The 14,189-nt window shown below is 46.5% G+C and overlaps 1 protein-coding gene across 1 annotated transcript in view; it reads right to left on the bottom strand.

Annotated features, from left to right (window-relative positions):
- LOC134927211 (serum paraoxonase/arylesterase 2-like) overlaps window positions 1-14,189 on the bottom strand; it is a 127,943-nt gene that overhangs the window by 20,696 nt on the left and 93,058 nt on the right. Inside the window, exons 6-8 of the mRNA XM_063921371.1 lie at window positions 10,359-10,559; window positions 8,948-9,029; window positions 6,893-7,021 (exon numbers count right to left, since the gene is read on the bottom strand). Of these exons, the coding sequence (XP_063777441.1) occupies window positions 6,893-7,021; window positions 8,948-9,029; window positions 10,359-10,559 (412 nt within the window). The remainder of the gene's footprint in view (window positions 1-6,892; window positions 7,022-8,947; window positions 9,030-10,358; window positions 10,560-14,189) is intronic.

Raw genomic sequence — 14,189 nt, 5'->3', positions numbered from 1 at the left:
CCTACTTTTCAAATTTTCAAACAAACCAGTACGTTGGTGGGCATCATCTAAAATTAGATGTGCGCACCTGAAACTCAAATTAGACATATAACAAAAACAAACAAGAATAAAACAATTCCAGTAACAGAGGAAGCGTTTCATCAATAGTTCTATAGCCCTATTTCAGGGAATCAATAGTGATTATGGTTCCCCTACCCTGTAATCGACCTTTTTGTGTCTATAAGTCATCTACGAGGAGAGTGAGGGGACAGTTGAGGGGGCCTAAAGTATGTTTTAGCCTCCAGTGGGTTAGAAAAGTAAATTGGTTTTCCATCCTCTATCACCCTTAATTTTGCTGGATAGAGCAAAGAAAATCTGATTTTTTCACCATGAAGGAAGGTGCATATCTCTGAAAATTCTTTACGTTTCTGCGTGACTGACGCTGAAAAATCCTGGAAGATCAGTATTTTATTCCCTCCCACCACTAGACCCTGAGATCTACGGTAGGACGCCAGGATCTTTTCTTTCGCTCTATAGTCCAGGTAGCGGGCTATGACTGGGCGAGGCCTACGCCCGGGGCCCTCTCGTTCTATGCCAATTCTATGGGCTCTTTCGATATGGGGAACCTCTAAGTCATTCAAAACTCCCAATTCTTTAGGTAGATCAACCGTGAGAAAAGTTGTTAAATTCTGTCCGACTATAGATTCCGGAACACCTATGAATCTCAGATTGTTCCGTCGGGACCTATTTTCTAGTTCGTCTACCTTTTCTTGTAATTGTATGATAGCCCTATCGTTGCTATCTCCACCCTCCTGACAAGAGTGTAGGCGGTCCTCCACGTCACTAACTCTGGTTTCTAAGGCGGTTATACGGGAAGCATGAGAATCTATGCGAGTAAGACCGGCCTCTAGACGTGTCTGGAGGTATTCAAAACGTTTATCCATAAGTGGCATCATGAAATCTGCGATTTCTTTTGCCGTCAGGGGGGTGACAGACGTTCCCGGGGAGTCTAGGCTATCGCTTTCCGAGAGAGATGGGGATGGTGGCCCAGATTTTTGGGCATTGGGTCTTGTTTTGGGAGCCTTATTTGCATTATTCTGTTGTTTGGGAGGCATGATTTTATCGACAAATTTGTCCATACCCCTTTAGAGGAGGACAGTTATGAAGGTTATAAAGAGAGGAGGTCGATAACGAGAAAAAATATATCTGTTTGATTAGTGCGGGTGGGGGTCAAATTGAGGGCAATTAGTTAATTACATTCCAAGTCTTGGCTATCACATTAACATTATGAGGTATGAAGACATTGACTGCAACCTTTAGCGTATGAGTATCACAAATTGCAGCGTATTACATTCGCTCACCAGATAGCTAGCGGAAATGCAGCCAAATATATTTTCTTTTTTTCTTTTCCTCTTTTTTTTTCTTCCCTTTTCCCTCTCCCCCTTCTTAAAAAAGGGAAGAAAAACAGAAAAAACAAAAACAAAAACAAAATGACATATAAATCAGCTTTTTAGTGTGTGGGTGTTACATAGAGCACCACCAGAGGGCAGCAGCCCACAGATAATAATCTATCTAAATTCCCTTAAGTATATACTGCACACAAATTTTAGCAGAAAGGGTGTTGTGTAGATCAGTCCTGAGAACAGGCAGAATACAGTCACAATGTCCCAAGAGACGATACAGTAGCAGTTCAGAGACTCCAGTTTCTCCACTCCGGTCAAAATATTGGGGAGACTAATAGTGCACCCCGACTAGTGTCTTATGTGAACTTATTGCAATAGAAAGAGAGGTATCAGAGAGGGTCACTGGACAAGTATGGAAGGGAGGTATGCAGGGGGGGATGGAAAATACACAAGGAGGGAACGGTTCAGAGTATAAGGGTATGAAGAGTGTTAATGGAAAGCAGCGGGGGAGACAAACAGTATTAGTACCTGGGGGGGTATGTATCCATGTGTCCCATCCAGAGAATGTAGGTATCGCTGCTGGAGATCTCACGATTCCAATTTTTATTGTCGGATGAGCCCAGGTACTCAGGATGTAGACTCCAGCAGGTATATCAGGCGAGGGGGAGATCAGAGCGGGACGACAGGGGGGTGCCTCGCCGGGTCCGATCACCTGGATGTTCCCGGAGCGCTGTTGTCCGGGTCTATTAGAACAAGCCAGGGACCATATGTATGTTTGTAGAGAGGTCAGTGGCCGGATACTGATGCGGGGGTAAAATACGGCTGTGGTTAGGCAGCGCAGTCCCGCCGCGAATATCAAGTGTCTCCCCGTCAAATGTCTCCACCAGTAGGCTAACGGGCCCCCGCAGGTAAGTCTCCAGCGGCCGGCAGACGGGCAATATCAGCAGGCAATGGAGGGTTGTGCAGCCGCGGCAGTCGCCACGAGGTCTCCGCAGCGCCGAGATCCGGCAAGCACCGCCGCCGGTGGTGAGTCGCGATTGGCGCGCTGGTGGGCAGAGTGAGCCGCAGGAGTCAGTCGGTGGAGTAGCAGGGACCTCCGATCCCGTCACCTTGCGTCGAGTCCCACCTGCGGTCCCGAGGTGAGAGCCGGGTCAGCCACTGCAGCAGGTTGACCGCCGGGCAGGGAGTCCCGTGGGTCCTCGGTTCAATGATGTCTCCAGCAATCCAGCCATGTCTCCCAGCGGGTCCGTCCAGAGGCCACCACCGGGGAGGGGGTGGACGTAAACGGCCAGGCAGGGATTGCGGGCCGGTCAGCAGGGGAAATGTTGGGTCGCCGCTCTCGTTCCGCCTCGTCAGCCTTCCCGCCAACAGAAATGTGCTCACATAGGCCCTTTTCATCAGAGGCCAGACTCCGGGGTATATAGATGATCCAGGCACGATATTTATATCGTAGCAATCCACAGCACTGTGCCCGTTCAATGGTGCAGTTTGTGAGCCCCTAAAACGAAGCCTTAAAGTGGATGGGGGATGATTTTGTAAACCCCTGCCTGGAGAGACGTTAAGATGCGACCACTCGAGGTGCCCCGCCCACCGGAAGTGGCTTCTATTTTTCTATCACCAGGATCCTTTATGGTAAAGGAGCCCGGGGCGGGCAGCACCACCTTTTTGGACAGGCGAGAGACTGACACATCAACCCCCAGGCGTTCCTCCCAAAATTTCCTACCTTCAGGAGTAAATGGGAAAGTGCGCAAAAAAATTTTTTGCACTACAAATTTTTTGTCTGGATTTTTCCAGGACAGCTTGAATAGGTCATCTAACTCTGCAGAATCTGGGAAAGTGACATTAGGCTTGTTTGTGTAAAGAAAAATGACTGCTGTGATGCAGTGTCCTCTAGAGAGAGCTTTAACACGTCCCGAATAGCCAGAATTAGGGGTTCAATACCCTGGGCAGAATCAGGATCCCCACTAACGGGGTCTAAGTCCTCCCCATCCTCCTGTACATCATCATCTGTGTCAGATAGTAGAGCAGGCAAACCACACTTTTGTGGCCCTGCATGAGAGGAGGGGGGCTGTGTAACATCTGCCCTAGCAGCTAAATTTGCAACAGCTTGTTGTAGTAGCTGAGTTTTCTGCACATTAGCAGCGAGTTGTGATGACTTATCAGACATCATACTGTTAAGAGACCCTAGCCATGTGGGCTCTGAACACTCTCCGCCCGCCTCTTCACTGAGTTGTGAAGATTGGCTGCATTTGTCACATGAGACAGAATCAGATGATAATGGAGAGAATCTGGCATGGCATACTCTGCACAGTTTTCGTTCACCCATGTTTCACAGTAAACACAATAACATACACATACACACAGACAGTAATATTAGCAATAAGAGAAAAATGTGTATACTGGCGCCGGCTGTAAGTCAAATAATGATATACATAATGGCCCTCATTCCGAGTTGTTCGCTCGGTAATTTTCTTCGCATCGCAGCGATTTTCCGCTAATTGCGCATGCGCAATGTTCACACTGCGACAAGTAAATTTGCTAAGAAGTTTGGTATTTTACTCACGGCATTACGAGGTTTTTTTCTTCGTTCTGGTGATCGTAGTGTGATTTACAGGAAGTGGGTGTTTCTGGGCGGAAACTGCCCGTTTTATGGGTGTGTGTGAAAAAAACGCTACCATTTCTGGGAAAAACGCGGTTGTGGCTGGAGAAACGGGGGAGTGTCTGGGCGAACGCTGGGTGTGTTTGTGACGTCAAACCAGGAACGAAACTGACTGAACTGATCGCAGTGGCAGAGTAAGTATCGAGCTACTCAGAAACTGCAAAGAAATTTCTATTCGCAATTTAGAGAATCTTTCGTTCGCAATTTTGCTAAGCTAAGATTCACTCCCAGTAGGCGGCGGCTTAGCGTGTGCAATGCTGCTAAAAGCAGCTTGCGAGCGAACAACTCGGAATGAGGGCCAATACCAATAAAAAATATAAACACTAATTTTGTTTAAACAATCTTATCAGATTCTAATGGTTAATATATATATATATATATATATATATATATATATATATATATATATATATATATATAGCAATTGCTCAAAATAGTAAATAAAAGGTTAAAAATAGGAGGTACCACTGGTTATTCCCTTTGAAAATAAATGTCCAGAACTCCTGGCTAGGACTCTATTCCACTTATGCTCACAAGTTCAATTAATGAAATAAATTGTTACCAGACTTGCTTCCGGAAAAAAGTCCCCCTAGGTATCTCTTACATCAGGGGTGGGGAACCTTTTTTCTACCGAGGGCCATTTGGATATTTATAAAATCCTTCGGGGGCCATACAAAAATTTTCAACTTAAAAAATGACCCTGCCCCCCAGTAGGTCTGCCCCTTAGAGTTACTGTGTGTGCGCGCCGGAGGCGCGCACGTGCCAAAAAAATGGGTGTGGCCAGTTAAAATGGGACGTGATACACATATGCCCCCAATAGTGCGGTGCCAGATCCACAATTGCCCCCACAGTGCCAGGTATACAAATGCCCCCCACAGTGCCAGGTATACAGATGCCCCCACAGTGCCAGGTATACAAATGCCCCTCACAGTGCCAGGTATACAAATGCCCCTCACAGTGCCAGGTATACAAATGCCCCTCACAGTGCCAGGTATACAAATGCCCCTCACAGTGCCAGGTATACAAATGCCCCCCACAGTGCCAGGTATACAAATGCCCCCCACAGTGCCAGGTATACAGATTCCCCCACAGTGCCAGGTATACAAATGCCCCCCACAGTGCCAGGTATACAAATGCCCCCCACAGTGCCAGGTATACAAATACCCCCCACAGTGCCAGGTGTACAGATTCCCCCACAGTGCCAGGTGTACAGATTCCCCCACAGTGCCAGGTATACAAATGCCCCCCACAGTGCCAGGTATACAAATACCCCCCACAGTGCCAGGTATACAGCCCCCATAGTGCCAGGTATACAAATACCCCCCACAGTGCCAGGTATACAGCCCCCACAGTGCCAGGTATACAAATGCCCTCCCCTCTCCCCTCCGTGCTGCTTACCGTGGACGCGACGAAGGAGAGCGAGGCTGTCGGATGAAAGCGGCGGCGTGTAGTACTTCAAATCAGCCGCCGGTTCGAGAGCCAATCAGAGCTCGCGGACCGGCAGCCGCGGCTCCTGATTGGCTGCCGGTCCGCGAGCTCTGATTGGCTCACGGACCGGCGGCTGGTTTGAAGTACTACACGCCGCTGGTCCCATTCTACAGCCGCGCTCTCCTCCGTCTCCCTGCTCTGACAGCTGAGACATGCTGCCGCCCGACTGAGCGGCAGCGTGTCTCACTGACACAACCTGGTGGGCCGGACCAAACGGTATATACGTATACGGCCCGCGGGCCGGAGGTTCCCCACCCCTGTCTTACATGAAGATCCAAATTGGCAAGCAGGGAAATATCCGTGTCTGTAGATGACTTGTGCTGGAATTTTATCCGGTGGATGCAAAAGAGTCCATACCGTCAGGAATGTCAATAGGGAATATTAGCAAGCCTGCCCTACTGTATGTGAGAGGAGACACAGAGAGAGAAGGACACCAGCACACCCTTAAGCTGAACAGCCCCAGGGGGAGATGTACTAAGCCTGAAAAGTGATAAAGCACCAGCCAATCGGCTCCTAGCTGCCATGTCACAGGCTGTGTTTGAAAAATGACAGTTAGGAGCCGATTGGCTGGTGCTTTATCACAGTGATATTTATCACTTTTCAAGCTTAGTACATCTGGCCCCCAGTGAGGTTGTCAGCTTACTATATCACAGTAAACACTAAGAAATTTTGTCCTACAGAGGACCCAGAGCTCTCCCCCTTTGCTACACCCTGTACCAGTTTTCCAGCGTGTCTTGTGAGGCAGGAAGTGCTGTGTATGCTGTCTGTGGCTGCATTAAGCAGAGGAAGGCGCCAAAACGCCTCTGGTCCCGCTCTGAGGTAGCTTCGCCCCCCTAGCAGGGCCCCCCGGTTTGTACTCGCCACAGACGTCACCGTCAGGCAGTGTTAGGGGTGTGCGGTGTGCTGCGGCTGTGACAGCCAATGTGCAGTGCCCCGCTGTACAACAACCCCTCAGAACGGTGGTCCTGCAGCGGGGAAGCGGCTCTGCACCTCGCTTTCCCCCTAACTCCGACGGTGCAGGTATGCTGTTGCCCAAACAGCATACCGAAAATACCAAACAAGAAAAATAAACTGAAGAAAACTCTCTGGAGCTCAGAGATGTGCATCCTCTCCTGAGGGCACTTCTTTTCTAAACTGCCTGTGGGAGGGGGCATAGAGGGGAGGAGTCAGTACACCCAGTTGAAGAAATTTAAAGTGCACTGGCTCCTTTGGACCCCGTCTATACCCATCGTACTAAGTCTCCCCAATATCCCTTATGGATGCTAGAGAAATAGATAGTAAATGGTGAGCCTTATTTTCAGCACGGAACATCAGCTATTAGAATTATTTATGGAATATGTATTTTAACAATTAATACACTGACCTCTGATCCAGGGACATCTTCAGCCTTGTAAAAGATCAACTTAAATCCATTTGGGTGAGCTCCTGTCCAAATATCCCCTGTAACTGGGTCCACTGTCAGGTTATCCAAAAGCGTATCCAACTGCACAACCTTGTGTAGAAATCATGGTGATAATTAATGATTACGGGTAAAATATTACCATTAATGGTTAATGGAGGGAGGTTTGATGAGGGGTGGGTGTTAGTAGCTATTATAAGACAGGCTCACTGTGATCCCGTCTTCTCCCACCCTCCCTCCCTAATTCATGTGTTCTTTGGCTGTTTGCATGGTTCAGAATCTGGCCTTAAACCATTAGGTGTAGGTACAGATGTGTCTACTGACATGTAGCCTCCCTGCACGTCAAACAGCCCTTCTAGTCATGCCATGCCGTGACTTGGTAGCAACAAGCGTCTTTTTCATGGGATTTGTCCATTAAAATGTGTGTTATTTTCAAAACAATGCGAACAGGACACACAAGCAGCTTATGTTGACTAAAATGATATGCGGCATGCCTCTATTGTGTGTGTGTGACTGTGGCTGTATCTGCATACTGAAACTGCCCTCACAAAAGTCTGCAATGACCTCCATGCTGTCAAATCCTAGGGACACTACTCTCTGCTTATTTTCCTTGACCTCTCTGCTGCTTTTGACACTGTGGACCCATCCTCTCCTCCTGCAAATCCTTCACTTTATTGGTCTGCGTGATACTGCCCTCTCCTGACCGACCTCCTACCTCTCTGATGGCTCCTTCTCGGTCTCTTCTCATGACTCCACCTCCCCTGCACTTCCCCTAACACTTTACCAAGGTTCTGTTCTTTGACCTCTCCTTTTCTCTCTCTATACCTCCTCTTTAGGTAAGCTCATTCGCTCTTTCGACTTCCAATACCATCTCTATGCTCATGATACCCAAATCTACCTTTCGTCTCCTGACCTCTCCCCCGCTCTCTTCATTCGTATCTCCAACTGTCTCTCTGCTATCTCTTCTTGGATGTCCCAGTGCTACTGTATTTTAAACTTAACTTGTCTAAGACGGAGCTGATCATCTTCCTACCCTCCTTCATAACCTCACCTCCCACAAATTCATTATCTATGGATGGCACAACTATCTCCTCTAGCCCCCAAGTACACTGTCTTGGAGTTATCCGTGACTCCTCCCTCTCCTTCAAACCATACATTCAGTACCTCTTGTAGTCCTGCGTTTCCATCTCAAAAATATTTCCTGGATCAGATCATTTCCTAGTCTGGATGCTGCTAAGACCCTCATCCACTGGTCATCTTCAGATTGGACTACTGTAATCTCCTCCTATCTTGCCTCCCTGACAATCACCTCTCTCCCCTCCAATCTATCCTCAATGTTGCTGCCCAGCTCATCTTCCTCACCAAACGTACTACGTCCGTCTCCCCTTTTTACAAGCTCTATACTCTCTCTCCTTCCGAATCCAATTCAAGCTTCTCACACTCACTTACAAAGCCCTCACCCATTCCTCTCTTATTTATATATCTAACCTTATCTCCCTTTACACTCCTGCCCGTCCTCTTCGCTCTGCTAATGCACGCCGCCTCTCCTGCCTACTGGTTAGCTCCTCCCACTCCTATCTCCAAGGTTTTGCATGTACAGCTCACTTCTTCTTGAATTCCCTACCTCTCCCCCTCAGACTCTTCACCTCTCTACAAAATTTTAAACAGGCTCTCAAGACCCACTTCTTCTTCAAACCCAGTCGTCTCTCATCCTAACACTTCTACCCAATCTGTGTCACCCCTGTCTGTCTGCCCCTCCCCTTTAGAATGTAAGCTCCCATGAGCAGGGCCCTCTTCCCTCGTGTGTTTTTCCTTCTCTTAGACTATTTTCTCCTCCATACTCCCTACAATAGCTCCTAACCCTTTTCTGCCACCCCGATGCTTATTTCACTGTCCTGTCTACTGATGCAGAAATGTTTATATATCTTATACTTGTCCTACATTGTTTTCTACTGTAAGCCACTGATTCCGGTTTGGCTCATTTGTTTATGTACTTTGTTATGCGCTGTATTGTATTACCTTTACTGGAGAGAGAGACCAGTCTGCATTTTTTTCGAAGACATTAATTGTATGACCAATGACATCAGCAACATAGATGTACCTACAAAGAGACACAAATGTATACTGTCAAAATATGGATATAAGCCACATTTCCACATAACAGCCCTAGGGGGCTGCGAACACAAATCCACAAATCTGGTGGAAAAGTAAGTGCGGCATATAGCCGAAGTGACTCGCCCCCATGAGCAAATCTCTGGTAACTGGATTGACCCCAAATAATTTATAGCTTTCAGTGAATTCATTAACAAAGCGGTTTCAAAAACTGTGCGCGCCTGGATGCCGCAGCCTGATGGAATGGCCCATTCCCAAATGAAATCATTTGAGCCAGGAAGTTATTGGGTTGGCCGCACGCTGGAGTAGCCATAGATACAGCGTGCCGACATTCACACAGAGAGGGTTGCAAGCTCCGGTTCCGCCCCCTCCATTCTCCTCCTGATGCTGGTGGGAGGAGGCGCCTTGTGAGCAAGCCTTCCCAGTCATGCGAGCACTGTGCTAAGATGGAAGACGGGAGCTGCAGCAGCGCTATGTGGGCCCTGCAATAATGCGGGGGGATCACACTCTTCAACCCCTGAACAGCTTCCATTAGGCACCGTTCCAGCTTCTCCGCCTATCCAGGTATATAGTAGCCTTCGGCTCCTGCTCTAATATCCTCCTCTTCCATGTCAGGGCTAGTCGCTCAGTGCACCTGCATAAAAAGACCACCCCCGTCAGCAGTAAGCAAGGCTGCCTGGTGTCTGAATTCAGCACAACAGCGCAGGCTGCAGCAGCCACTAACCTTCACGTTCTGCAGCAGTGCACTGGCAAGGGTTCTATTGGGCCAATATGGGTTATTTATGTGGGGCAATGTTGTGTGGGCATATCTATGTGGCATGACAATATGGAGCCCATGTTGGCTATTTCTGTTGAGGCAATGGCAGGTAGTTCTGTGGGGGTTTGTAGGCTGGGGCAGTAATGTGGGCATAAAATGTATATGGTTTCTGCTAATAAATGTGTTATAATAAGTATCTTCAAGGAAACTTTTGGGGGAGATTCTGTTAAGCTCTGCACACATACAGTAAGAGGTTATTTTTGTACGAGAAACTCACTTATTTTTGCTAGTGTTACATTAGTGTGAGAAGTTCCAACGGAACCTCAACGCGAATTGATTCTAGCTCTCGGTCTAGGGGTGCAGCAAAAAGATTCTGGTGCCATGAACCGAGAAAATTTGGGAACCACTGAATTAACGTATTGCCAGACTACGTGCTACAGGTCGTGGATGAAAAATAAATGTGTCACAAGAAATGAGAACACATTAGTACCACGTTATCATTTTTCCTTATATACACAAATAACAAATACTCAATGAAAAGGCAAAGTCATAATATATTACTTTTTGTCGGTTGACATGGCAATTCCGTTGGCAGTAAAAAACCCTGATGCCACTTCTCTGACATCACCGGGACTGTAATATACCACGTTTGTCCACGTCAAACCAAAGAGGCGTTCCAGATGCCCCATGGTGAAATCCGTGAAGTAGTAGTCATTAGTGGCATAAAAGCTCCCAGGTCCCACAGCGACAATATCATTGGCACTAAAAAAAGACATAAAATAAAAATGATAAAGATATATAGAATAATAATAATAATAATAATAATAATAATAATAATACTACTACAGGTTGAGTATCCCTTATCCAAAATGCTTGGGACCAGAGGTATTTTGGATATCGGATTTTTCCGTATTTTGGAATAATTACATACCATAATGAGATATCATGGTGATGGGACCTAAATCTAAGCACAGTATACATTTATGTCTCATATACAACTTATACACACAGCCTGAAGGTTATTTTAGCCAATATTTTTTGTAACTTTGTGCATTGAACAAAGTGTGTGTACATTCACACAATTCATTTATGTTTCATATACACCTTATACACACAGCCTGAAGGTCATTTAATACAATATTTTTAATAACTTTGTGTATTAAACAAAGTTTGTGTACATTGAGCCATCAAAAAACAAAGGTTTCACTATCTCAGTCTCACTCAAAAAAGTCTGTATTTCGGAATATTCCGTATATCGGAATATTTGGATATGGGATACTCAACCTGTAATAATAATAATTACAATTGTGAGTCTGGTTAACTAATGTAAAAGCCACCACTCCTCCTTCAGTTAGCCTCAACACTTCCCATTATTTATACAATAGATTAATCATATATATTATAAATGTATCAATTAGTAAAAATTGTGCCTGTAGATATGGGCTCTGTGCCATGTTACAGGAGGGGAGATATATCAAGGCTTGGAGAGTGACAGTCTTTGAAATGACAAAAGATTTGACCAACTTCTCACTTTATCTCACTCAAAGGTTTGACGCATCTCCTCCAGGATCAAATTACAAAACATGTGGTTATATGAATATCTACAATCTCCGCGGAAGTGCTTGTAATATTTTGTTATTTAGTTAACCTAGAAAACAGTTTATATTCCTGCATTTAAAATGTTGTCTTGTGAACAGATGATAATTCTCATCAGAATTCTGTCAGTAAGTGGTATAAATCAAAAGAACGCAAAGGCAAAAACTTATACATTTGCTATTTCTTTTAAAATATAGTATTTTACTCTAAAGGTGCATACACACGGGGCGGGATGTACTAAGCGGAAAATGTGGTAAACTCCCTGTTTACCGCATTTTCCTGATGTACTAACCCCCGGCCGGCAGGACAGCGCCGCGGCGGGGTACGCCAGCTTTAGCTGGCGATAGTCCATAGAAGCCTATGGGCTTCTCTCCGTGGCGCTGTGTGAGGGATCCGATCGGATCCCTCCCAGCATGCCCGGCGGCCGCCCCCGTCACCCCGCGCATGCGCAGACTGACTCCTGGGGCCGGATCCCGGAAGTCAGGCTGCCGCTGCGCATCGCGGAGGACAGCTCTTATCGGAAGAGCTGTCCTCCGCAATGCTGATCGCATATGTTAGTACATATGCGATCAGCATCGTGGCGCAGGGCGGCGATGTACATTAGTACATCCCGCCCACGGTGAGATATTGACTTATGTGCAATTTTGACTATGCGATATTGACTTTGTGTGCTTGCAATTTTGGCTATGGACAATTTTGACTAACTTTGTACTAGATTATTAAAAATGGACTTGCCTGTACAGTCTATTTTTTCTTGCAATACTGACGTCGCGGGACCGCGCATCGGTATAGCAAGCTGTGTACACAAGGTGCAATATGTGCTAACTTTTCTTGCAATTTTGACTATATAGTGAAAATTGCAAGGATATATCGCACTGTGTGTATGCACCTATACTGTATAACAGAGGTTCTCAAACTCTGTCCTCAGGACCCCACACGGTCCATGTTTTGCAGGTCACCTGTAGATTTTTTAAATGTGACAGTTGGTGACACACAGTGCACCTGCTGGGTGACATGGAAAACATGAACCGTGTGGGGTCCTGAGGACCGAGTTTGAGAACCACTGCTGTATAATAATCAAATGTATTTATTAAATAGGGTGCCAACTACTCATAATACAACAATTTTTTTTTTTAAACTGCAAATTATTATTTCCTATTAATTAAAATAAGAATTTACTTACCGATAATTCTATTTCTCGTAGTCCGTAGTGGATGCTGGGGACTCCGTCAGGACCATGGGGTTTAGCGGCTCCGCAGGAGACAGGGCACAATAATAAAAGCTTTAGGATCAGGTGGTGTGCACTGGCTCCTCCCCCTATGACCCTCCTCCAAGCCTCAGTTAGGATACTGTGCCCGGACGAGCGTGCATAATAAGGAAGGATATTGAATCCCGGGTAAGACTCATACCAGCCACACCAATCACACCGTACAACCTGTGATCTGAACCCAGTTAACAGTATGATAACAACGAAGGAGCCTCTGAAAAGATGGCTCACAACAAGAATAACCCGATTTTTGTAACAATAACTATGTACAAGTATTGCAGACAATCCGCACTTGGGATGGGCGCCCAGCATCCACTACGGACTACGAGAAATAGAATTATCGGTAAGTAAATTCTTATTTTCTCTAACGTCCTAAGTGGATGCTGGGGACTCCGTCAGGACCATGGGGATTATACCAAAGCTCCCAAACGGGCGGGAGAGTGCGGATGACTCTGCAGCACCGAATGAGAGAACTCCAGGTCCTCCTCAGTCAGGGTGTGCCCCTGACCAAGTAGCAGCTCGGCAAAGTTGTAAAGCCGAGACCCCTCGGGCAGCCGCCCAAGATGAGCCCACTTCCTTGTGGAATGGGCTTTTACTGATTTTGGCTGTGGCAAGCCTGCCACAGAATGTGCAAGCTGAATTGTACTACAAATCCAGCGAGCAATCGTCTGCTTAGAAGCAGGAACACCCATCTTGTTGGGTGCATACAGGCTAAACAGCGAGTCAGATTTTCTGACTCCAGTCGTCCTGGAAACATATATTTTCAGGGCCCTGACAACGTCAAGTAACTTGGAGTCCTCCAAGTCCCTAGTAGCCGCAGGTACCACAATAGGTTGGTTCATGTGAAAAACAGAAAACACCTTAAGGAGAAATTGAGGACGAGTCCTCAATTCTGCCCTGTCAGAATGAAAAATTAAGTAAGGGCTTTTATATGATAAAGCCGCCCATTCTGACACACGCCTGGCTGAAGCCAGGGCTAATAGAATCTTCACCTTCCATGTGAAATATTTTAATTCCACAGTGGTGAGTGGATCAAACTAATGTGACTTTAGGAAACTCAAAACAACATTGAGATCCCAAGGTGCCACTGGGGGCACAAAAGGAGGCTGTATATGCAGTACCCCTTTTACAAACGTCTGAACTTCAGGCACTGAAGCCAGTTCTTTCTGGAAGAAATTCGACAGGGTCGAAATTTGAACCTTAATGGACCCTAATTTTAGGCCCATAGACAGTCCTGTTTTCAGGAAATGTAGGAACGACCCAGTTGGAATTCCTCTGTAGGGACCTTCTTGGCCTCACACCACGCAACATATTTTCGCCAAATGCGGTGAAAATGTTTTGCGGTTACATCCTTCCTGGCTTCGACCAGGGTAGGGATGACTTCATCTGGAATGCCCTTTCAGGATCCGGCGTTCAACTGCCATGCCGTCAAACGCAGCCGCGGTAAGTCTTGGAACAGACAAGGCCCCGGTTCTTCCGTGAGCATCTCTTGAAGTTCCGGGTACCAAGTCCTTCTTGACCCATCCGGA

This window comes from Pseudophryne corroboree, chromosome 5 (assembly GCF_028390025.1).
Source record: "Pseudophryne corroboree isolate aPseCor3 chromosome 5, aPseCor3.hap2, whole genome shotgun sequence".
NCBI classification, from domain to species: Eukaryota; Metazoa; Chordata; class Amphibia; order Anura; family Myobatrachidae; genus Pseudophryne; species Pseudophryne corroboree.
Note: the sequence above shows the minus strand (reverse complement) of the source record. Positions and strands in the feature narration are given on the sequence as shown.